The sequence below is a fragment of the Aulonocara sp. 'chitande type north' Nkhata Bay genome, linkage group LG23 (genome assembly GCF_057382095.1).
Source record: "Aulonocara sp. 'chitande type north' Nkhata Bay isolate Kocher_YH1m ecotype deep benthic linkage group LG23, A_spYH_male_GT1.1, whole genome shotgun sequence".
NCBI lineage: Eukaryota > Metazoa > Chordata > Actinopteri > Cichliformes > Cichlidae > Aulonocara > Aulonocara sp. 'chitande type north' Nkhata Bay.
Window position 1 is genome coordinate 47,361,597 of NC_141365.1, and position 23,491 is coordinate 47,385,087.

Below are 23,491 nucleotides of genomic sequence, written 5' to 3' on the forward strand. Positions count from 1 at the left end.
TGACCCCCAGCACCAACAACAACAATGTCATTAGCTGGTTCGAGCTTCAGATCAGGGCAGGACTGTAAAAGCCGCGTAGCAGTAGCCTCACTAATAGAGCACGACATAGAGCCACTGTCGATCATGGCTCTCAGTGAAACTCCGCCCACAGTCCCCACAGTCGTATAAAACAAATTGTCAGATTTCTTAATTCTTTGCGTCATTTGGAAGACAACTGTCGTACCAGGTGGCGAAGTGGAGCACAGAGATTCATACATGGATCCCAGGTCATCGCTGTCGCAAGTGGGAGAGTCACTCAGATGATCCACACTTTCCTCCCTCAAATGTGGATCAACTAGTTTTCCGACCGTCGAGGGGCAGAAGACGACGAGGATCCAGGACAGGCACGCCTGGTGTGGTCATTTGAGTGGCACAGAAAACAGAGTTTGTGATCTCGGCAGTGCATGAAAGCTGTGTGAGACATATCATGACAGACGGAGCAGGGCTTATCATGTAGGCCCTCAATCCTGGAACGTCTGGAGTTAGGCCGCGTGGTCAAACCAGGCTGAAAGGATCTTTGCAGAAGAACCTTCTCAAGCATGCCTATGAGCCGCTCCAAAGTAGCTGAATCTGTCGACTGTGGCTGAATGTGCTTCTCTGTTGGCTGGACAGGCAACGCTGTTGATATCTGCTGCGCATTCACTGCAACTCTCTCGGCTGTCGTGCTGCTTGAGTTCAACGTTCCTCCAGAGTGGGACTCACACAGGATTTCCTGGACCTCATTGGCTGTCCATTTATCAATTGTCTTTGATCTAAAGATCATGGCAAGCTCAGGGGAGGGACAGTTTTTGATGAACATTCGGGTGACCTCAGTGCTGGGGCTACCCAATGCCTGTCCTCGTTCCTTCAGGCGCTCAACAGCAAGATCAACAGCACGGTGCAGCCTAAGCCAGTAATCGAATGCACTTTCGCCTTTCTCTGGGAGAGTGGTGTAGAAGTCTGCCAGTGGAAGAGGTGAGCACTGAGCAGAGTCAAAGTGTCTCCTCAGGATTCCAAAAATAGCCTCTGGATCACGTGTGACATCTACGACACTGTTTCTAATGCCAACCTGGACCACATCCTTAGCCTTGCCTCTCAAATGAACAAGAATCTCCTCAGCCTGTTCTTCAGGTCTCAGACTCCCCAGCTTTATAAAGGCTCTCATCAGATCCTCCCACTCTCTCACAGAAATGAGATCAGAACCATCCCCTCTGAAGCATGGTGGGTCCTTAAGCTTCCTGTGGGACATAAACTGCACCGGCGCAGCATCAACAGCAGATGTAGATGACACAGCATGGAAAGGTGTGGCCGTGGGTGCAGGTAAGGGGGTACTAGCAGACGGGCTGAGCTGGGTTAAGATACTCTGCGCTACTCTCTGACCAACCAGTTGGATCACATCCCCCATCTGACTCACAATCTCCGTGGCAATAGTATCTGGGTTAGGAGAAGGTGAACTGTTGTTCTGAGACGTGTGTGACACAGGGCTAGGGGGGGGGACAACAACCCCTTCACTGGACTGGGGCCCTGGGATCCCCTGACTATCCCCCCTAACAAAACCACGCCCACTAACAGGAGTGTCATAACGCAAACGCAAAGGGGAACATAACAACCCCCTACCCCTACCAACAACATTAGGAGTACTCGATCCCTCCTCTGTGATGTCCATCACAACAACTAGAATAGAACAAAAATGCTATATATGCTCCTTTTTTTTCTTTTTTTTTTTAAATGTGTCAGAAAGAACAACAATGAATCACAAACGTGCAGCGCTGAAACTGGCCCACGTTGCTGAGAGGAGTCCACCGTCCAAACACTCGATTGACGGCTCACGGCACCAATGTAACCCCTGGTCAGCTTCTCTTTCCAGCGCTGTGTGAATAAAACTCTCTGGACTCGAAGTGGGTAGAGCTCAGGCGTGATTTATTCCCCAATGAAATAATTAACATTGTGAAGACATTTAAAAATAAAAAGTCCACTGACTGTTTTGGTATTGACATGATATTAGTTAAAAGTATTATAGAATATATAGTGCAACCTTTCGCATACATTTGTAATCTGTCCTTTCAAACTGGTGTGTTTCCCTCACAAATGAAAATAGCAAAAGTTATTCCAATCCATAAAAACGGAGAGAGATGTCAGTTTACCAATTACAGGCCAATATCACTACTCCCACAGTTCTCAAAAATTTTAGAAAAGTTATTTGTTAATAGACTTGATAAATATATTGAGAAGCATAATCTCCTAAGTGATAACCAATATGGCTTTAGAGTGAAAAGGTCCACTTCGATGGCAGTGATGGAACTTGTTGAAGGGATATCTAATGCAATAGATAATAAGGAATATACTGTTGGTGTTTTTATAGACTTAAAAAAGGCGTTTGATACAATTGATCATTCTATATTAATGAATAAACTAGAGAGATATGGCATAAGAGGGATAGCAGACAAGTGGATGAAAAGTTACCTGGATGAAAGATATCAATATGTCGAATTCAATAATGTAAAATCTAAGCAGTTGAAGGTAACTTGTGGTGTTCCTCAGGGCTCTGTGCTGGGCCCTAAATTATTTATATTATATATAAATGACATATGTAGTGTTTCCAAACTGTTAAAATGTGTATTGTTTGCTGATGATACCACTCTGTACTGCTCAGGTAAAAACTTAGAACAGCTTCTGACTACAGCGGAAAAGGAGTTAAATATATTAAAAAACTGGTTTGATGTAAATAAGTTATCGTTAAATATAAAGAAAACAAAATTGATTATTTTTGGCACTAGACAAATGAAAAATGTATCTAAAATCAGGGTTAATGGAATTGAAATTGAAAGAGTGTACGAAAATAAATTTCTTGGAGTGATAATTGATGATAAGCTGAGTTGGAAGTCTCATATAAACCACGTGAAAACAAAAATGTCAAAAACCATTGCTATTCTCTATAAAACAAAGCATGTCCTGAACAAAAAAACATTATACACACTTTATTGTACTCTGTTGCTTCCATATATGACTTACTGTCTGGAGATATGGGGTAATGCATATAAAACAAACACTCTTCATATTTTCAAGTTACAAAAAAGAGCTATAAGAATTATAAACCAATCAAACTATATAGAACCAACTAACATTTTGTTTGTTAATCTGAATACCCTGAAATTTTATGATTTAGTTGAATATAAAATGGCACAGATAATGTATAAAGCACAAAATAACTTGCTTTGCCCCAGTACTCAGAAGCTGTTCAAAGTCAGAGAGAGTCAATATGACTTAAGGGGAACAGATTTCTAATAAGGACAAACATAAAGCAGAGATGTGTTTCTGTTAGAGGAGTTAACCTGTGGAATAGTTATGACAGTGATTTAAAAAGGTGTAATTCATTTTCCTTGTTTAAAAATATGTTTAAAAATAGAGTATTAGAAAAATATATATATTGATGTCGTTACTTATCTAAGGTGGAAAGTTGTTTTTGTTTGTTTGTTTGTTTTGTTTTTGCTTTGTTTTATTATTTGCTTCGAGCCCTGTGTACAGGAGCTGCATGCAAAAAGATCTTTTGTTAAAAGGGTTGGCGTAATAAGCAAATGCTTCAGCCAATACCTTTTGATTAGCCTTGTCTCATGCTTTCTTTGTGGTAGATCTTTGTTCTGTCTTCACTGAGATATTTGAATGCTAATCAATAAAAATCAATCAAATCAAATCAAACCAATAACAGCCTGTGTTTTTCAGCTCTTTAGGAGTCAGAAATGAGAAAGACACAGACTGCTAACCTCTCTCTGCAGGGAATAAGCTCCGCCTCTTCCTGTCCTGTATATGAGTGATTTGATTCTGACATGAGACACAATGAGTTTCCTGTTTATTGTGACTTAAAGCGAGCAGCAAAGACACTAAACTGTGTGTTTCCAGCTGAAGCTGCTTTTTGTGTTGCTCCCACAATACTGTCTAAAACAGTCAGTGAGGAAAACTCAATGTGACTTCAGAGTGACAGAGGTAAGCGACTCATGTTGTAACTGACGTCAGACGCCGGAGATTTTGGCGGAAAATTAAAGTGAATGGTAGTTTAGAATTGAACAAATTCCTTTAAGCTTCAGTATTACCAAATACACTTATCAATAGTCTTCTAACTAACAACATTTGTCTAAATCATCTCCAACACCCTGGAGAACAACGGGGAGAGTTTAGAGGCTCTCCAAGATTACATTGATCAGTGCTTCCAGGATCTTGTGATGAAGAAGGCTCAGAGTGCAAAACCTTCATCAAAACCCACCTGAAGCTGCTGGAGGACACGGTGAAGAACATCGCCTTTGATAGAGTGCATCGCATCGGCCCCATGCGGGCTGCGACCGGGAGACCACGTCCTACTGTGGCCAAGTTCGGCCACTTCAAACAAAAGGAACAGGTGAAAAGTCTCCGTGTCCATCGGTGTTTCTCCACGTCTCTCTGTCTTCTTCGTGTCATCTCTGTGTTTCCCTGCTGCCCTCATGTTTTCTGCTTTGTCTGTTAGTTTGTCCCAGTTTAGGTTGATGTTCACTTCTTCCCTCACCTTTGTTATTTTCACTGTAAATAAATCTCCACTCGCATCTCCACCGCCGTCTGCATCTTGGTCCTCATTCACTCCACCACACGACTGCTGCCCCAGCCGTGACAACTTTAGGTGTTTCCTCTACATTTACCTTTAAAAATTATTTACTTTGCCTTGTTTGGTATCATTTGGTATCAGATGGCCGACTTCTAAATGGCCACCATGGTCACCACCCAACTTGAGGAGTTTGCCCCCTCACATATACTAATGTGCCTATGCCTACATTCCTATGTTATTACAGTGTATCCATATAACTGGCCCACCCTGTACAGTTATGCTTTCATTTTGACATACTGTATTAACACAATTCAGGGAGGATTCTAGGATCAGAGCTTCGGGGGGCTGAGCACCCAGAGAGCTGCCCAGCCAGCCAAGATACACTTTACTCGTCACAATGAGACTTCTTCCCCGTCTCTGTCGGTCCCTGCATCCTCCCTGTCCTCATCGTCTGTTGTCTTCGCCTCCTTTATCAGTCATCATAATTTTACCATCTCTGTGCACGTCTGCAAATTTCTTTATTAAATCAAAAGATTATTAAATCCATCAAGTCTCTCTGTGCCTGGGTCCTCGTCACAAAACATGACATCACTGTTTTGTACTTTTTAACAATTTAATCCCACATTTGTGAAAGAAAAGCAAAACACTTTTTTGAAAAGTCTGTAACAAAACCATCAATTCTGATCAAGGTTATTTAAATGCTGCCAAAGAAGAATGGATTGGAATAAAAAAAATACATATCCTAACCTTAATTACTGGAGGAGAATAATGAATGATGCTCATAGTGAGTAAGAAGTAAACTGAGTGCATATTTTGGACAGAGATTCACTTTTAATGTGTTTGTATAATATAATACAGATGCATAAAAACACTCCTGAAACAGAATAAATTATTACAAATAAATTATTACAAAATATTAAAAAATATTATGGATACTTTTGTTGTTAAAATGTTACCTCTCAACCAAGTTCTGCCTTTTATATTTTTAGTAGTGTGTCACACAAACAGGAAATATTGTCAAAAAAAAGTAAGTAAGTGCTGAAGCACCCCAAAAATGAACCAAAGCACCCCAAAAATGAACCAAAGCACCCCAAAAATGAACCAAAGCACCCCAAAAATGAACCAAAGCACCCCCAAAAATGGGCTAAAATCGCCCCTGTTAACAAATAATAGCCCAACAGTCACTTTTATGCTTACTGTAGCTGTTAGCTAAAAACACTAGTTTAGCCTAGTTTGCCCTGAATTCAGCTTTGACAGACATGATCGACTGTTTCCAGTAGAATTCCTCGTTGTCATCTTGTTCCCTCTCAGAGCCCCGTATGCTTGCAGAGACCCCTACAGTAGGGAAATGTGCCAAAGAACGTCCAAAACATTGCATTTTAGGTTTATTTATGCCTTACACACAATCCCAACTCTTTAGCTAACTTAACAACTTTGGCTAAAGTCTATAGTTAGTCTTACTCGTTTGTACAACATTTCTGGATCGCCACTGTTTGAAATGATATGACATATGACTCTCACTGAAACAGCAAACTTTGTAGAAAACACAACACTTCTGATTCTCTATCTAGCTGTTTGGTCACAGCTGTAGATTACATTATAAGTGGTTGTTCACTCTTGTCAATAATTACATTTCTAAATTCTATTTGTGCAGTTACATGTAGACAAAGTCCAATATTGTATCTAAATGATTGTGTTATGGTGGGACAGTTTCCAATTTTGTTGTATTATTGCACTAGGTATGACTGTGCAAGAGTTATCTTATCTTCCTTGCTTGCACCACACTCTTTGCAGAAATGGTGCACAGCAGCACTGCATCATGTTATTGTGTTGTATAATATACCAGAACTAATACAAAGCAACATCCATGTACACTATAGGTCCATGCCAATGTGCCCAAATGGGACCTCCATAAATGGTAAGGGGCGCAAAGGCACTTTAAGACCAGTGGGCACACCATCGGTGCACATCCGCTCGGATGCTTTTTTCTATTCATTTATTTCCCTGTTTATTTATCGATGCACAAAAGCAATTATCTCAGAGACACCATCCTCTTAACAGAGACTCAAATCAGGAACCTGCAGATTATTAGTCAGCAGCTTTAACTTCCTGTCTTTGTCTCACTAAACCTTCCACGTGGAAACTTGAGCTGCCCACTCAAGCACAGTAGGCTTTAACTGGCTCTGCTCAAGTCACTTCAGTATCTGAGAAACTGTCTCGATGCATGCCAAAGAACACTTTGACAATACGCTTGTGTTGAGTCAAATCCACCACAAGCATATTCTATGGCAGTTTAATTCCACTCCACATAAAAATAGTCACGTATTATTTCCCCCCACCACACTTCCTGCCAGTAGCTGGTGCCCCCACCCACAGTGCATTAGTGGTTCTCTGTGTTTAGTGGCTCACTCTGGGCGGCTGCTCGGTGGGGCCCGGCCCCCTGGCTCTGTTGGGCCTGTGCTGCGGGTGGGGTGCCCTCAGGTCTCAGCCCTCTGGGCCCATTTACTGCTCAGTAACATTTAATATCTATTATTTACTACTACTTACTAGCCTACTTACTGCATATTATTGGTTGTTGCTGTGGGTTCCCCACTGTGTTGGTTTTTCCTTGTGTTTTTCAGCAGATGATGAAATAGATTTTCAGTATTTTTTCTCTCTTCCTCTCCATCTATTTCTCTTCTTCTCTATTTTTCCCTCTTCTTCTGTTAACTTTCTCCCCAGCTTATCTTTTTTCTTCTTTCCTGACCCCCGTTCTGATTCTAATGACTCAAAATAAAGTAAAATCATCATCAAATATGACTATCAAGTGGACCAGTATAGCAAAAACCATAATGGTGGCAGAGGCCACAGAGCCAAGTGGCAGGATTTTCAACGTTCAAACCAGATAAAAAACAGAAATTAAATGGTGTTAAAAGCCATGAATTAAGGCAATTCATTCACAACATAATTACAAGTTTTACTGGACGTTAATATTTTTCTCTTTTTTCAGTGCAAAACAAAATAACAGTACACATGATGCTGGCAAGTTAAAATGTCAGTGTCTTTTATAGATAGCATGTCTAGCATCATAGTTTTATAGATCACGTAGTCAGGGTAAAAACTCCATCTCTGATTATTATTGTACATGACTGTGACATGCAGCGGCCTCAGCATCATGATGAAGGCGACCGGAGGAGATAGTTTGGTAGACATCGATGTTTTGCCGATGAAGGCTCATGTAGCGGTCCTCTTTGTCCTAAACAACAATTTACACTGTCATTTACATTTAATTAAAGTGCAGCTTAAAACACAGACATAATGCACTGCAGCCTCGGCACAATTAAGTGTAAAACAGAACTATGGAAAACTCACAAACATCTGGCGAGTTTCAGATCCTGTTAAGTTAGTTAGACCTGATCTGTTTTCTCTGTTAGGATAAAAACATCAGAGGTCATGGGGTGAAAAATACCTCAAAAACAAGACTAGCTATGTCTACAACTAATGTGTGGTGTTTGAAAAGAACCTATGAGATACTTTGAACACCACAGTGGCTGCTGTATGCAGTAATGTGCTCAAGTGATTTCAAAGGGTCATTTCATGAGTTTAAGTGCGTCAGTAAAAGTTTTCACCTGCGAGGATTTCTCCTCAGGCTGTAACCACAGGTTATCACAGCCACACTGATGAGTGAAGCAGCAGCAGAAATGATGGGAACTGTAGCCATGAACTTCATGCCAGAAGAATCTCCATCGTCTGTTGAATGTTGCCACACACACAAAAAAACTTCATTTTGAAAACATGAAAAGTCACGAAATTTGCATTAACCTGTTATATTAAAGTGGAAAACATGTTTATCTTTTCATTACATTAGAGTTACAATTGCATCATTCAAACACTTCACTGATGAAATAACACCAAAGTTGTGATTGGACAGTGTGAGGTAGACTATAGTGAAAGCAGGAAGACTTGCACCCTCCTTATTTCACCTCTTGTGTCTACACTGAAACTTTTACTATGTCTAAAATAGAAGTGCATAAAAGTGGAAGGACAGTAGAAGGTAAACCACCAACATTGTTTAAGCCAGACTGATCTCTCTGTTTATCTGGATGGACATTGTGTTCAAATTATGATGAGATGTTTGTTCAAAAACAAAACTAGTCTGATACAAAGAGTCATGTTTGCCACAGTTTATTGTGTTTGTATTGTATTAAATCTGAGAGCCTGAGTTGGAGTATTATGACTGAATGGTCTCCATTACTGGGAAACAAATATCCAGTGTGAAAAGATGGACGTTTATTATAATATATGAATATTATTATATTAGTATGTCACCTAAAGTGTTATATACTTTAAAATGTTTCATAGAGCTTTATTATCCACTCCCACAGTTCCTGTGCTTCTTGCTGAGCGTGTCTTGTTGTCGTGTTGATGGTTCACTGAGATGATAGTCTGGTAGGAATCACTCGATGGCTGCTGAAGGTTTGTATAGGGCTGATCTGGCTCATCGTCATCCTTTAGAAAAGTGAAATATTTTAGGTATTAATCAAGTTCAACCCGGTCTACCCACACACTCTATTGATCTTTAAATCTCTCCATCTGTTGCCTGGATTATTTAATGTTTCTGCTCATTTCTGTAAGAGCTTCTTCACAAAATAAAGGACACTGAAGTTGGCACTAATAGTATTATAACACTAATCTGTAATTATCTATATAAGTAACATCCTAAAACATAAATGTACATGTTTTACCAAGTCTGGCAGAGCTCATATTATATTTTTACATGCTGTAGTGCCATTTTTGGGAGCATTTCAAGTTGATATACATCAATACAACCATTATAGCCCAAATTCTAATAATATGTCTGCATTAAGTGCACAGTAATTACATAAATTGCAAAAAAATGCAATAAACTACCAAAAAATTGAAAATCGTTTTTGTTTTTGAACATATATTTCTAGTTAGAGAAATTTAAGAGGCTTATCTCTCAAAACTGTAAATACAAAATAGTTGCACAACATAGTTTCCCACCACAGGAAATTTATTTTGAGTGTCTTCATAGTTTTATTTCTGAAAAACACCAATTTTTATATAATGCAGGAAAAACAAAAATAAATATTATAATGCAAAATTAATCATCAAAATAAACTATTTCCAGCAGTGCAATTTGAGTTCTAAGCATCCCAGAAGTGAGACAGAAAGTCATAAAGTCAAACATAACTTTTAAAAACACCAGTATAGGCTCATAAGGCCCTGATGGTAAAAAACTACATTTCTGCAAACTTTTAACTAGCTGCTGTAGATCGTAGCAATAAATTGCTCACCAAACCGTTGGGATTTTCAGGTACAGACACTCCAGATGTTCCTGACCTTAAGCAGCCACGTTGATAAGAAAGGATGTCAGCATTAGTGTAACACTATTCACATTCAAACAGAGAAAAATCAAGTAAGAACATCTACATTTATATTATCTTCTCTCTTAATAATGATAATTATTTTTGGAAGGATAAAAAGTGTTCATTCTAGACATGATGTTTAACACACACCGAATTCTCATTTATTGAAATGTGATGTTTCCTTTTACTTTCTCTACATCTATATCATCTTTGAATTACTGCAGCAAAAATAGTCTCACCCATTACTTTTCCTCCAGTAGATAAATCCCACGATAACTCCAGTTATAAAGATGATCACAACACCGGGCAGATAAACGGAAAAAGATTTGTCTGCTGAAGTGTGGGCCTCGTTTGTGTCTAAATCATTGAAAAGATGCATTTGTCAGTAAAATCATTTACTTTCATTTCCTGGAAATCAAAACACAAATCAAACACAGTTTACGTCTACTGAAACTCTGAGTGAAGTAATGAAACCCCAGTTTTATAACCACAGAGCTTTAAATATTGTCACTGTGCTCTTTTCTTTTGTCTTCTTCTTCTTTTGCATCTTTTCTGAATATTACTATGAACTGAAATTGGTCCAACTGCTTATATACATTCACTGGCCACTTTATGAGGTATACTTGTTCAGGGTGTAACACAAATATTTCAGTGTTCATTTCATTTGTCAATCACATGTCAGCTTCATCTTCCTGGTTAAATAAAGGTTAATAAAATAATAAAATGTCAGCAAATCAATGCTCAAACAGAGCAACATGGCACATGTTACTGGTCCCAGTGCTTCACAAACTGCTGATCTGCTGGGATTTTCCCACACAATCATCTCTGTTCACAGACAATGGTCTGAAAAATAGAAAATATCCAGTGAGCTGTGATTCTCTGGGTAAAAATGCTGTTTACACATCAAACCTTGAGGCAGAGCGGACCACACTGGATATCACTGCTGTCCTCTAACAACAGCAAGCTGAGGCTACAGTTTGCAAGTCTGGACAACAGAAGACTAAAAAAACGATGCCTTGCCCGATGAGTTGATTTCTAACAGTTCAGACTGCTGGTGGTGTAATGCTCTGTGGGGGATTTTCTTTGCAAACTTTGGACCCTGTAGTAACCACTGAGCATCATTTAAACACCACAGCCTGCCTGAAGGTTGTTGCTGACCACATTCATGTCTTTATGCCCAAAAAATACCCATCGTCTGATGGCTGCTTCCAGCAGGATACCACACCATGTCACGGCGCTCAAATCATGTACGGCCTGCGCAGTCACCAGATCTCAATCCAGCAGAGCACCTTTGGGATGTGGTGGAACGGAAAGTTTGCTTCAAGTAAGAGCAGCTGACGAATCTGCAGCAACTGTGTGATGATGTAATTTCAATATGTCTTGAGAATCTTTGAGGAATGTTTTTAGCGCCTTGTTGTGCCACAAAAAATGAAGACATGTTTGAGGGCTGAAGGTGGTCCAACTCGGTTCAAAGATGTACCTGATAAATGAGTCAGTGAGAGTATTTAAACTGCTGTCAGTGAAAATAAGAAGAAAAGCAATGAACAAATTACAAGAATAAAAAACACATAAGCAGGTCAATACAATGCTAACACAGTGCTGAATAACTGTGTCAGATAAAGAAACCAAAATGCATTTACCTTCCACAGTGACACTGATATGGACAATATATGTCCCTTCAGTGTTTGTACACTCACAGGTGAAGTTCCCACTATCAGCTGGTGTTAAACTGGTCAGCTCCAGAAAGGCAGTCTGATTTTCTTTTGTTATTGAGAACCTGGGGTCACATTCCTGAGTAACGTTCTCTCCGTGTCGATACAGCAGATGACACTCTCCTCCTGTGTCCCTCTGTCTTTTGATCTTACAGATAATCAAAACAATAGTAGTCTGACTTTCCTTGTTGCAAATCCGAGTGACATCGTGTTCTCTCCTGACTGTCTTCACAACAGTCTCTGTAAACAGGGACAGCAAAATACGGTAAATACAAGATTCAGCCTGTGTCAGAGAGGACTTTAGTTTCTATATTTTGTGAATGTTAAACCATCTTTTTAATCCCATAATAATGTGTTTAGTTTAAACTAAAAGCAAGGAGGTTATAAATTTAAAAATATTAATAATGCATAATGAAAATAGTTTCCTTGTATTACCTTCAGCATCATGGGACACAGCTAGTGGTAACAGCAAAATCAAGCAAAGTTTTGATACGGCCATGCTTGTTAACATGTCTGTGAGCCACCGACAGTGAAGAGGAAGATGTGCGGAAAGAAACAAGCTGAAGCTTTCCTGGCTAAGCAGACGTCAGACTGTTGCCCTTCACGGGGCAAGTGTGAAATTATGTAAAAAGGAAGTGTACTGACAGGACTTTCATATTAAAAGGCTGTAAAGTTGAAACACTGTGCGAGCTCCCACACAAAAAGAAAACAGGCTAATTTTTCTTTATCACAGAGGAATTATTACACTGCTAACTGTCATGTTCGCTGAAACTGAAGGATGGATAATATTGTAAAAGTAACAACAAAACTACCATTTATCATAACATTATAAGCATTTTAAACTAAAATAGCGTGTTACGTCATCAAACCGCTTCATCCAATCACTCATATACTTACAAAGTTTTGACTGCATTACCTTTAAAATTTGTACGAAGATGAGCATAAAATGAATAAAACTGACATGCTTGCATTTGTTGTGTAGTGCAACAGGTGTATGTGGCTGAGGGATTCCCATGATGCAATGCGTATTTCTTCTTCAGTCACCTTTCCTACTCACTGTGTGTTAATGCAGCTCTCTGCATTGAATCATACCTGTTATTAACCTCTGTCTCTCTTCCACAGCGTGTCTTTATCCTGTCTTCCTTCTCTCATCCCAACCAGTCGCAGCAGATGGCCCCGCCCCTCCCTGAGCCTGGTTCTGCTGGAGGTTTCTTCCTGTTAAAAGGGAGTTTTTCCTTCCCACTGTCTCCAGACTGCTCACTCATAGGGAGTCATATGATTGTTGGGCTTTTTCTCTGTATGTATTATTGTAGGGTCTGCCTTACAATATAAAGCGCCTTGAGGCGACTTTATATTGTTGTGATTTGTCGCTGTGCAAATAAAATTGAATTGAAAATTGAATTGTGAAGGCCACACCAGAAGCCACACAATTGGGAAGTCAGTAACGTCAGACACCAGCATCTTTATTTTAATTTTAATGCACATTTCCACAAACATGCAAAGACATGCAGCTTGTGGGGATAGGTTAATTGGATAATCCAAATTGCCACTAGGTGTGAATGTGCGAGTGAATGTGAGTGCGAATGGTTGTCTGTCCCTATGTGTTAGCCCTGCGACAGACTGGCGACCTGTCCAGGGTGTACCCCGCCTTTCGCCCTATGACAGCTGGGATAGGCTCCAGCGCCCCCCGCGACCCTGAAAAGGATAAGCGGCAGCGAATGGATGGATGGATGGATTTCCACAAACATAAATAACGACACATGTCCCATAAACAATTTCTGGTTAAAGTTTTACTGGTGCTGGAGGTCTGTTGGACTGCTGAGGGTAACTGGAGAGAAAATGATGTGTTGTTTTCATTGGACGTTAAGGCGTCTGGGAAGGGATCTCAGACCATTTACATCCTGGGCCATCTGACCTCAGGAAATCACATGATGAGGTGGGGCCAGGTTTCACAATGAGCTCACCCGAAACCCTGGCTGATTAGGACCCACACCCGCTTTCACACCTTGGCTCATGTGATTAGGTAGAGGATCATCAGGGGGTCCTTTGTCCCTCTTTGGGGGGAAACTCCCACTGGTTTTAAGTCTGGGACTCCCCACCATTGACCCTTAGAACTGAAGAAGCTTCTCGGATGAGAGGTGAAACGTCTTCAAGCAACTCAAGAAGTCCAGACGCTTTTCCTTCCAAGCTCCTTAGACTACGATGACCTGGATGACTGAGAACCTTCACAGACTTAAGTATTAAATTAATAGTTGGTTTTCATTCTTTGTTTTTAGATAATTTTTTTTCTATTCGTATCCCCTCGTGTATTTAACTGGCCAGTTCAGTCCAATTTACTTTGGGAAATATTTCATCTGAGGTAGGGATGCACCGATACCGGTATCTGGTATCGGCCTCGATACCACATTTTCTAAAGTACTTGTTAAAAGTTCCCCGATACCGAGGACTGATACCACGGTCTGAGACCTGTCTATGTTTGAGCGGCATGTAAGGGGTTAATCACAGGCGCCGAGTGCCCGCCCCACAGGCCCCGGCTGCATCTCAGAGCGGGGAGAAGGCGAGGCGAGACAAGTCAGCCGTGTGGAACTATTTCAAAGTGAACGAAGACACGAAAACAAAGGCGGACTGCAAATTGTGCTCATCGAAATTGTCCAGAGGAGGCTCTAAAGGTAGCGCATTTAACACAAGTAATTTAATCAAGCACCTAAAATCCCAACACGACAACGAGTACAAAGAGTTTGCCCACGCTTATTTACCCACGCTTATTAGCACAGAGGAGCATAGCTGATGCTAAAGCAGTGGGACGGAAAATAGTTGGGCATTTTAAACATTTTAAACGCCTTAGCCTACTCCCGCCTCGAGGACATTCAGGGACAGCTCAACCAGCCAATAAAGAGACTGCAGCAGGACGTACAGACACGCTGGAAGAGCACGTATTACATGACATCAGTCCTATTTTTCCACATATTAATACATTTATGAATTTTGTGCAGGTATAAAGATCGCTTCTTCTCCAACAACACTGCTCCAGAGGCCAAGCTGCACCTGAAGCAGGAGCTTCTAGAGGTGAGGCAGAGGGGAGTCGGGCAGAAGCTGCAGAACCTCCTGCTAAACTGTTCCTCAAGGCCCAGGCTGCCGCTGGCAGCAGGTGCTGCCATTGAGCTCGACACATACCTCGGAGAGGCCCCAAGCCCTCGTGAAGACAGTCCTCTGAAGTACTGGGGTGTCAACAAAATCAGGTTCCCCACTTTGGCTAAAATAGCCTGTAAATAGCTCTCAGCCCCATGTAGCAGTGTGGACAGTGAAAGGCTTTTTAGCTCAGTGTCACACATTATAGATGAAAACAGAAACAGTCTGACTGCTGATGATGCAGAAAAGCTACTTTTCTTAAAAAACCCTGCCACTCACTGTTTCTCTCCATTTAGTGAGTCATCTTAGACTTGATGTTAATACCTACCTCAGTTGCACTGACTGCCACAGTTCTATGTCAGTGGATGTTGTTAGTTTATTCACATATTGTGCACTAAATGGCAAAGATGTTTATTAATGCCCCTTGTGTTGTCCAAAGCGGCAGAGTTTAAAATAAACTGAAAAATACTTGAGTTGCACTGTCACTGTTTACATTTTTTTATAATTATTTATTCTGTAATATGTTGCATACAACATGCTTTTCATTTTAAATAAATGTTCTTAATTCCAAACCAGTCCCTTGTTTTGTTGTTGTTAAATTATAGGACTAAAGCTGTTACCTGTAAATTTAAATCGTGTTTTTATTAAGTACTCGGTATCGGCGAGTACTGAAATGCAAGCACTCGTACTCGTTTCCAAAAAAGTGGTATCGGTGCATCCCTTATCTGAGGTAAACATTTTGCTTTTCATTTGACCCCTGACCTGTCTGCTGTAATGCAGGAGGCAGGTTTATGACCTATACTGCAGCCAGACGCCACAGGAAGCCTTCCTCCATGTTTTCTTTACAGTAATTGATTCAGCCAGTTTAAGTCTCCTTTGTTTTTGTGCATTAGATCACTGTGTGGGTTGTGTTGAGTGGTTATGTATTTGTAAGTAGCCATTATGACTTGACTAGTGGTGTTTATCTCTTTTAAGGGTCTAGTATCATCAGTTAATTAGTTTTTACACTTTGCAGGCACTTTGCTGTAAATACAACAACACTGCTGAAAACTCTAATTTAAATAATTACTACTGATGCACCTATCAAATAAACTAACATTTGCACAGGTGTTGAAATGCTGGACTCTTCCTCTCCTAAATCTGTGGCAGAGAAAAAATGCTGCAGGAGTGTTTTTTTTACATGATATGTAAGAAAAATAAGAAAAAGAAAGAAACCCTGTGATTTTAATGTGAATGCATTACTGACATCTTATCCAAACACACATTGTGCACACCACTTTATCCCCTATTACAACTGCAGCTTTTATTAGTGCATGTTCACGGGACTTCTGATTCTATAGGGTCTTGACAAAAGTCTCTGCAATCAATTGATTACAATCATGTGATTCAATTGAAACATGGAAATCAGCATTTCACCATTTTATACTATACATACATGTTTTGCTTTCAAGACTGGACAGGAGTGGCATGTGGGCGGCATTGTAGAGTGTGTTGACAGGAGGAAAACTTACACGCTCAGTAAATCACCCCCGTCACTACCTAAACCTCAAAGTCTCTAAACAGGAAGTGCATCTGCATGAAAGCTTCTGTTTTATATGCAGACAGATGACCTTTTGATGTAAAACCTTTCTCTGTATCTAGAGAAACACTTTAACTATATATTCAACTATATAGTTTAACATTTGGTCCGTAACTATCATTTAAAAACAATAAAAAGGTTTAAAAGAATATACATAGGCGGCTATAAAGACTGCAGGTCAAACATCGTGCAGATACAGAAGGACCTCCTGGGGTCCAAAATGTCGCACTATTACAGAGCAATGCTTACAATAGTCTTGCATGGTTAGCCAGTTAGACAGATGCAAATGTTAAAGTGCTAAAACAGACATGTAAATAAAATACAACATCATGTTAGCAGCTTATTGGTATTAATGTCTCTTAAAGCTCTCCATGACCTAGCTGCATCTTAACTCTCTGAGCTGCCACAGTCTTATAAACCCACCCGCTGTCTCAGGTCAGCTGATCAGCTGTTCCTGAATGTTCCCAGGACTGAGCGTAAACTTAGAGGACATCGTGCTTTTGCTGCAGCATCTCTGAAACTGTGACACGATCTGCCTTTAGAGATTAGACAGGCTTCTTCTCTGCCTGTTCTTAAATCACTCCTGAAAACTCATCTCTTCACCCTGACCTTTGACACCTTGTAAGATGTTGGTTTTTAGTTTGAGTTTTTTAGTTTATTTTTGCTGTTTTATCTTGTTTTGAAATATAGGGCTGTTTAAATTTTTTATGTATTATGTGTTTTATTTTTTTACTGTTATGTTTTATTCTATTGTTCTTAACTCATTTACTGTACAGCACTTTGGTTTTGTCCTGGGTTTTTTAAAGTGCTTTCTCAATAAAGATGGATTGGATTGGACTGGAAGATAAACACTTTAGTTTGCAGTACTGTGGTGAGTTCACAGTAAAGCACTGTGTTGGACTGGCGCACAGTGATTGTGGCGTTCATGGTCAGTGTTAGGTTACCTCAAGTACAGTGGATTCATTTGCATTTAAGCTGATGATGCTTCGATTAAGTCATCAAATTTCACCTTTATATCAGCTCTATAAGCCAATTCTCAGGATACTGTTAGTGTAGGAAATGGAAAGACAACCAAGATATCTGTGAAACGTCTGCTTACATCTTGAATTCAGCTCCGGCGTATGTGGTAAGTTGTTAATGAGTGACTTTAATTTATTATTTGTTCACATGTGGCTATACACTCTACTGAGAATAAGCATACTGTCATGATATGAGTGGATCTTCAAAATAGACATCGAAATAGGTCATGGAGAAAATAAGTATAAAAAGTAAAGATCTTATTAGGAATAATACTGTTTGGATAATTATAACCATCATAATCAACCGAATCATCTCAACATGTATTTGCTCAAAAATGTATTTATTACCACAAACACGTATTTAATTATCAACAAAAGGAAAATCAACAGTTTCTAGAACTCCAACAGGGGCAGGACTTGGAGGTACTGGGATTTCAGGAGGCAGCAGAATGGTACACTGGTCAGTGTCATTATTATTGACCTGTGATGGTGGATGGCCTTGGAGGGAGCTGAGAGGTAACTCAGACCTCTTGTCTTCAGGACACGTAAAGCAAACATACTCCTTCTCAGCAGCTGGAGACTTAGAGACATCCCAACTCATCAGCCTCATGCGTTTGGGCATCAAATGTTCCTCTTCATCATTAACAGAAAAAGCAGTAGAATATCTGCGCTTTCTGCAGAGACCTACCTCTGCAGTGGGTGGAGGTCTCGGAGGCAGAGGAACATCGCTAGGACACATGAAAAATGTCACTTCATCATCCAGGGATGCATGATCATTTTTCAAATCTGGATTAATGATCTTGTCTGTGTCCTTTGCATGAAAGCTGGCATCAGCAGGTGGAGGATTTGAAGAAACTGGAACATCAGAACTCATCAGCCTCATGCGTTTGGGCATCAAATGTTCCTCTTCATCCTCCACAGAAAAAGCAGTAGAATATCTGCGCTTTCTGCAGAGACCTACCTCTGCAGTGGGTGGAGGCACTGGGATTTCAGGAGGCAGCAGAATGGTACACTGGTCAGTGTCATTATTATTGACCTGTGATGGTGGATGGCCTTGGAGGGAGCTGAGAGGTAACTCAGACCTCTTGTCTTCAGGACACGTAAAGCAAACATACTCCTTCTCAGCAGCTGGAGACTTAGAGACATCCCAACTCATCAGCCTCATGCGTTTGGGCATCAAATGTTCCTCTTCATCATTAACAGAAAAAGCAGTAGAATATCTGCGCTTTCTGCAGAGACCTAACTCTGCAGTGGGTGGAGGTCTCGGAGGCAGAGGAACATCAGTAGGACACATGAAAAACGTCACGTCATCATCCAGGGATGAATGATCGTTTTTCAAATCTGGATGCATGATCTTGTCTGTGTCCTTTGCATGAAAGCTGGCATCAGCAGGTGGAGGATTTGAAGAAACTGGTACATCAGAACTCATCAGCCTCATGCGTTTGGGCATCAAATGTTCCTCTTCATCATTAACAGAAAAAGCAGTAGAATACCTGCGCTTTCTGCAGAGACCTACCTCTGCAGTGGGTGGAGGTCTCGGAGGCAGAGGAACATCGCTAGGACACATGAAAAATGTCACGTCATCATCCAGGGATGAACGATCATTTTTCAAATCTGGATGCATGATCTTGTCTGTGTCCTTCGACTGAAAGCTGGCATCAGCAGGTGGTGGACTTAGGAGCTCACATGCAGGTGCACTGATAGGTCGGAACATGAAAGCGGGAACTTCATTGTCCAGAGCACAACGGTCTGCACTGGATGAGCGTGGGAGCTTCTCCTTTGCCTGTGGAGGAGGCAGACTTTGACTTTGTGTTGCAGAGGAACATTTAAGTCATCTGACGTTTTGCTCTGTTACATATTATTATTGTTGTTGTTGGATTTTTCTTTAAAAATTCACACGATTTAATGTTTAGAAACAGACACAGTGAAGGGTAACTTACCACAGCTCGAGCCATTTTAGGCGTCTCTCAAGGCAAAGACGCACGATTTGGTTTCTCTGTGTAAGATTACAGGACAGTTGTCAGTTTCATTTTCAAGTCAGTTGGATAAATTCATATCAAACTTCTCAAACTGTATCATTAAAGCATTGTTTAGGTGGACAAATATGAAAGATATGAAGATAAAAACAGTAACAGGGAAAACAACCTTACGAAAAAGGTCTTAATCATTATTGTTTTAAAGTAAATCTTTCAGTCCTTACTTCAGTGATTGTTTGAAGTCTCTGTGCTTGTTGTCAGTCGCAGATTTGTGTAAAATATTTGCAGTTTGTTAATAAAGTTTGCAGGAGCTCCAAAGTTTGTCTGTTCAATACCAAAGTAATGAGGAGACTGAGTGCAGGTTTGGAATCCTCAGTGACAGAAGAATGCAGCAATGTTTGAATTTGAATTTGTTATTGTTTTATTAACAACAACTACCAGGATCATACCATAGCAACACAGTGATGCCCAATCAAATGTCAGGTACAAGGGATAGCCCACATACACATCCAACAGCACAGTAAAGCAATGGGCACCAATGCCACCAGTCAGGCCTTAAAAATACTGAGTTATATAACAGCACACTGACAGTGTCTCATCCAAAAATATAAAATGTATAAATACAGTTAATATCATTTTCATTTAAATTTTATTTAATTCTCTTCATATAGTGCCAAACAGATGTCTCAAGTCGTCACTGTTACAACATAGATAAACATGAACATGAAATCCATTATTTAATTCTCTTCCATTCACTCCAGTTCAATTCAATAGCTATATAGATGGATAGACAGATACTGTATTATATACTATATTGATTCCAAATGGAGAATTAATGTGTTATATCACCAGGATAATGAATTCAAGTAGTACAATCTCCAATAAACAGACAACACAGTTCAAGTTCAAAGTGCAATATGTGCAGGATCCAGGCTTTATATTGTAAGATGCAAAATGTTTATATATACATAATATTGTTGAAAAAATAAAGAAAGTTAAAAATCAAAATAAGTTTATTGTCACTGTGGCTGATGTGATTGCAATATGAACCCAAAAGCAGACAAGGGAGAGATGGAACTGAATCTTAACAAAAAACAAACCATTTATTAGATTGAAAAACACGAACACAAAACAAGGCCCAGCAAACAGGAGCGGAAACTAAAACTAAAACCTATCCTGGGAATAACTCGGTATGACTATGACAACTATGACAAGAAAAACATCAACATGAATCCGAGGAGGTGCATGCGAGAAACTCTGATGAAAAAACATGAACATGAACATGGACCTAAACAGAATCAGGAGATAACCTGAAACCCGGAATAACGTGAACGGAGGAAAACGCACCAACACTGCCCAGAGGAAGACAGCGGACTTAAATACACAGAAGAGAAAGGAGGGAAGTGGAAACACAGCTGACACAAATGAACCTGACACCACAGGGGAAGCAAAATGAAACACACTGAACATGGAAACACAACCCTTTCATAATAAAAGACGAAACAAGGAGAGACGTGGACGTGTGATGGGCTGAGTTGCCAAATGGCTGGTAGGCTTTTAGCTAGGCTTTAGCTTCAGCCAAGTGGAAGCTAAATTGGCTAGTCATTCATATGTAAATTAGGTTGTTACCTGAGAATTCTGGAGGGGAGTGGGGGTGTGTGAATGATTGCTGATTTCTAACTGCCAACTGCCTCTTTGTTTGTCTGGGGGGGAGCTGCTAAAAGCGGTGAACTTCCTTTTGTGTTCGTCTTGATGCATTCTCAATCATCCAGGAAAATAAATCTCCAAAAGTCACCAACTTGGAGTGGTTAGTTTCCTGAGCCACAAGGAAACTTGTGTTTCAGTTTGCCATCTTAGGGAGAAATCAACACACATGGGTGTATTCAGTGTTGGGACTAACGCGTTATTAAGTAACGCGTTACAGTAACTACGTTATTATTGTGGTAACGAGCACGGTAACTAGTTATTATACTAAAATCAGGAACGCGTTAGTCGTTACTGGGATTTAGATAGGGTCGTTACTCGTTACTTCGTGTGGTGGCTATCGCGGAGCTTCCACAGATTCAGTAACATTAGCAAGTGGTGGAAGCCAGCAGGTGGATGAAGGAAAAGGGACGCAGAAGGAAAAGAGACCCGAGGCGGCCGCCGGTCCAAGTGTGAACTGAACTTCAGGTAAGAAGTTATGACCTGCAGTCTCTCTGGGTCAGATATAAACCAAGTTTAGGTGGAGTTTATTTTCGTTATTCTGACTTTTTCCGTACTGCGTGCTAGCTAGCATGACGGAGTTTCTATACAGCTGGGTGGTGCTATGAAGTTAATGATGTTGAACTTTATTTTGTTCATAAGTTATTAGAATTGCCAACCGTCTCATCTGGTATTCAGAGAAAATATTACGCATTTCTTATTGAGGTGAAAAGGAACAGTTTGTCCCGTAATTCAGCTACAATGAAAAAGGCACAAAGCTGGATTTATTCTGTGTCTTTGCTGCACAGCTGCCTCTTCTTCTCTCATTCTCTCCCCCTCCCTCTCCCGTTTCTACTTCAATCATGAAAACTGATCAATGATCAGCTGATCGGCTCTCTTGTTTGTTTATCGCCCACTTTGCGCCGAAAGAGGAAACCGGATGTCGCGGTAAACAACAGCAGCATGTTTAAGCTTGATCAGCTGTTGTTAGAATTTATTTAATATTAATTTCTAGTATCAGCTGATGTTTGCTGGAGCCACAGCTGTAAACCTGCTGGTCATGATGTCGGTTTGGTTATCTGGTGAGAGGGAAACATGAAGATGAAACCAGGAGATGTCCTTACTGGATCATCAGAGCTGAACAGGTGATGGAGAAACAGGTTTACCTTTTAGGTGACATGAATGAGTTGAAGGGAAGTTATGAACTGTTTCTGAGAGACAAATAACACCAGGATCCTTTTTTAGGTAGCTGACAGCTGGTAACTGTGCAGGTGCAGATCTAGCAAAGTGTTGCCAGGGGGGCATGTAGGGCATTAAAGGGGGGCACAAAAAAATACTTTTCTTTCTTATTCTCATTTAAAATATCTAGCTTTTAATAAATAATTATCTGAGTCTTACAACAAACGATTGATAGATTGATGCATATATACCATCAGAACAGTGTACATCACTGTCACAACAGTGTTTATTTTCATTCAAAGGCTTTATGATTTTTCCTATAATGGTGGGCCGGTCTCTAGTCAAAATGCCCGGGCCAATTTTCTGTCCCAGTCCAGCCCTGTATGCAGCTCATCTGCAGTCTGGTGTTACCTACATCTTCCTATTCAGAAGGCAGAATTTCCGAGTTCTGAGTACAATCGACAGCACCACGACTGCAGTTTTTGTGTTGGATGTAAAAGGCGCACATGATGCTGTGACGTAGGCTAGAATCATGGTGGCGGTCAACGGCGGTCCAGGCGTGGGATTTCTCTCGTGGAAATATGCACATTATCTTTTCCTTTCTATTGGTAGGTGGCACAGTGCACTTGTGGCAAGTAAGCAAGCTAGAAGACTGGCAAAGTTATGGAAGAAACACATTAACAAGAGAATTCTGAGTAAAACCAAAGTTACTTTCCCTAGTAACTAGTTACTTTGAAAGTAACGAGTAACTTGAAGTAACTGAGTTACTTTTGAGAGAAGTAACTAGTAATGTAACTAAGTTACTATTTTAAAGTAACTTACCCAACACTGGGTGTATTTCCTTTGTTGCTGAGATTTATTGATAAAAACAGTACAAAAAAACCAACCATTTGTACACATATTTACAAATAATAATAAAAAGTGAGTGAGTACATTTCAACATTTTCAGCAATCACTCACAATCCTGGCACTGCCATGGTATCTGTAGTCTGCATTTACCACATGTGTATCTGTAGCAGTGAACACATCGCACAGTGGCATGATTGTTCTTGCATTTGTGTTTGACCTGACACATGGCTCTTTTTCCAGGGCTCGGTGTGGAGGGTTGTGTCCAAAGCAACTGTTCTTTTCTTGCCTTCTTCCCAGCTACATGAGAGTGAGCCAACTCTCTTGCAAGCTCCACCAGGAAGTCCACCCGTCTTTCCTTCGTCCCGGTGCTCCATAGGATAATTCTAAAAAATGCTTTAGTTCCTCACA

General features: G+C 40.4%; 2 protein-coding genes across 3 annotated transcripts in view; one reads left to right on the forward strand and one right to left on the reverse strand.

Moving 5' to 3' along the window:
* Positions 1 to 23,491, forward strand: part of LOC147302822 (ribonuclease inhibitor-like) — a gene marked incomplete at its 5' end in the record, with an annotated part of 440,111 nt that overhangs the window by 355,827 nt on the left and 60,793 nt on the right. The window lies entirely within an intron of this gene.
* On the reverse strand, positions 8,924 to 12,180 carry LOC147302838 (uncharacterized). Of its 2 annotated transcripts, none has more exons than XM_086284339.1 (5): positions 12,105 to 12,180; positions 11,598 to 11,909; positions 10,198 to 10,314; positions 9,886 to 9,944; positions 8,924 to 9,076 (listed from the first exon to the last, which is right to left on the reverse strand). In XM_086284339.1, the coding sequence occupies exons 1-5, from the start codon at positions 12,178 to 12,180 to the stop codon at positions 8,924 to 8,926; spliced, it is 717 nt and encodes a 238-aa protein (XP_086140465.1). The 2 variants fall into 2 exon arrangements, with proteins under 2 accessions (XP_086140465.1, XP_086140466.1); XM_086284340.1 differs by having other exon boundaries at positions 9,886 to 9,931; positions 10,197 to 10,314.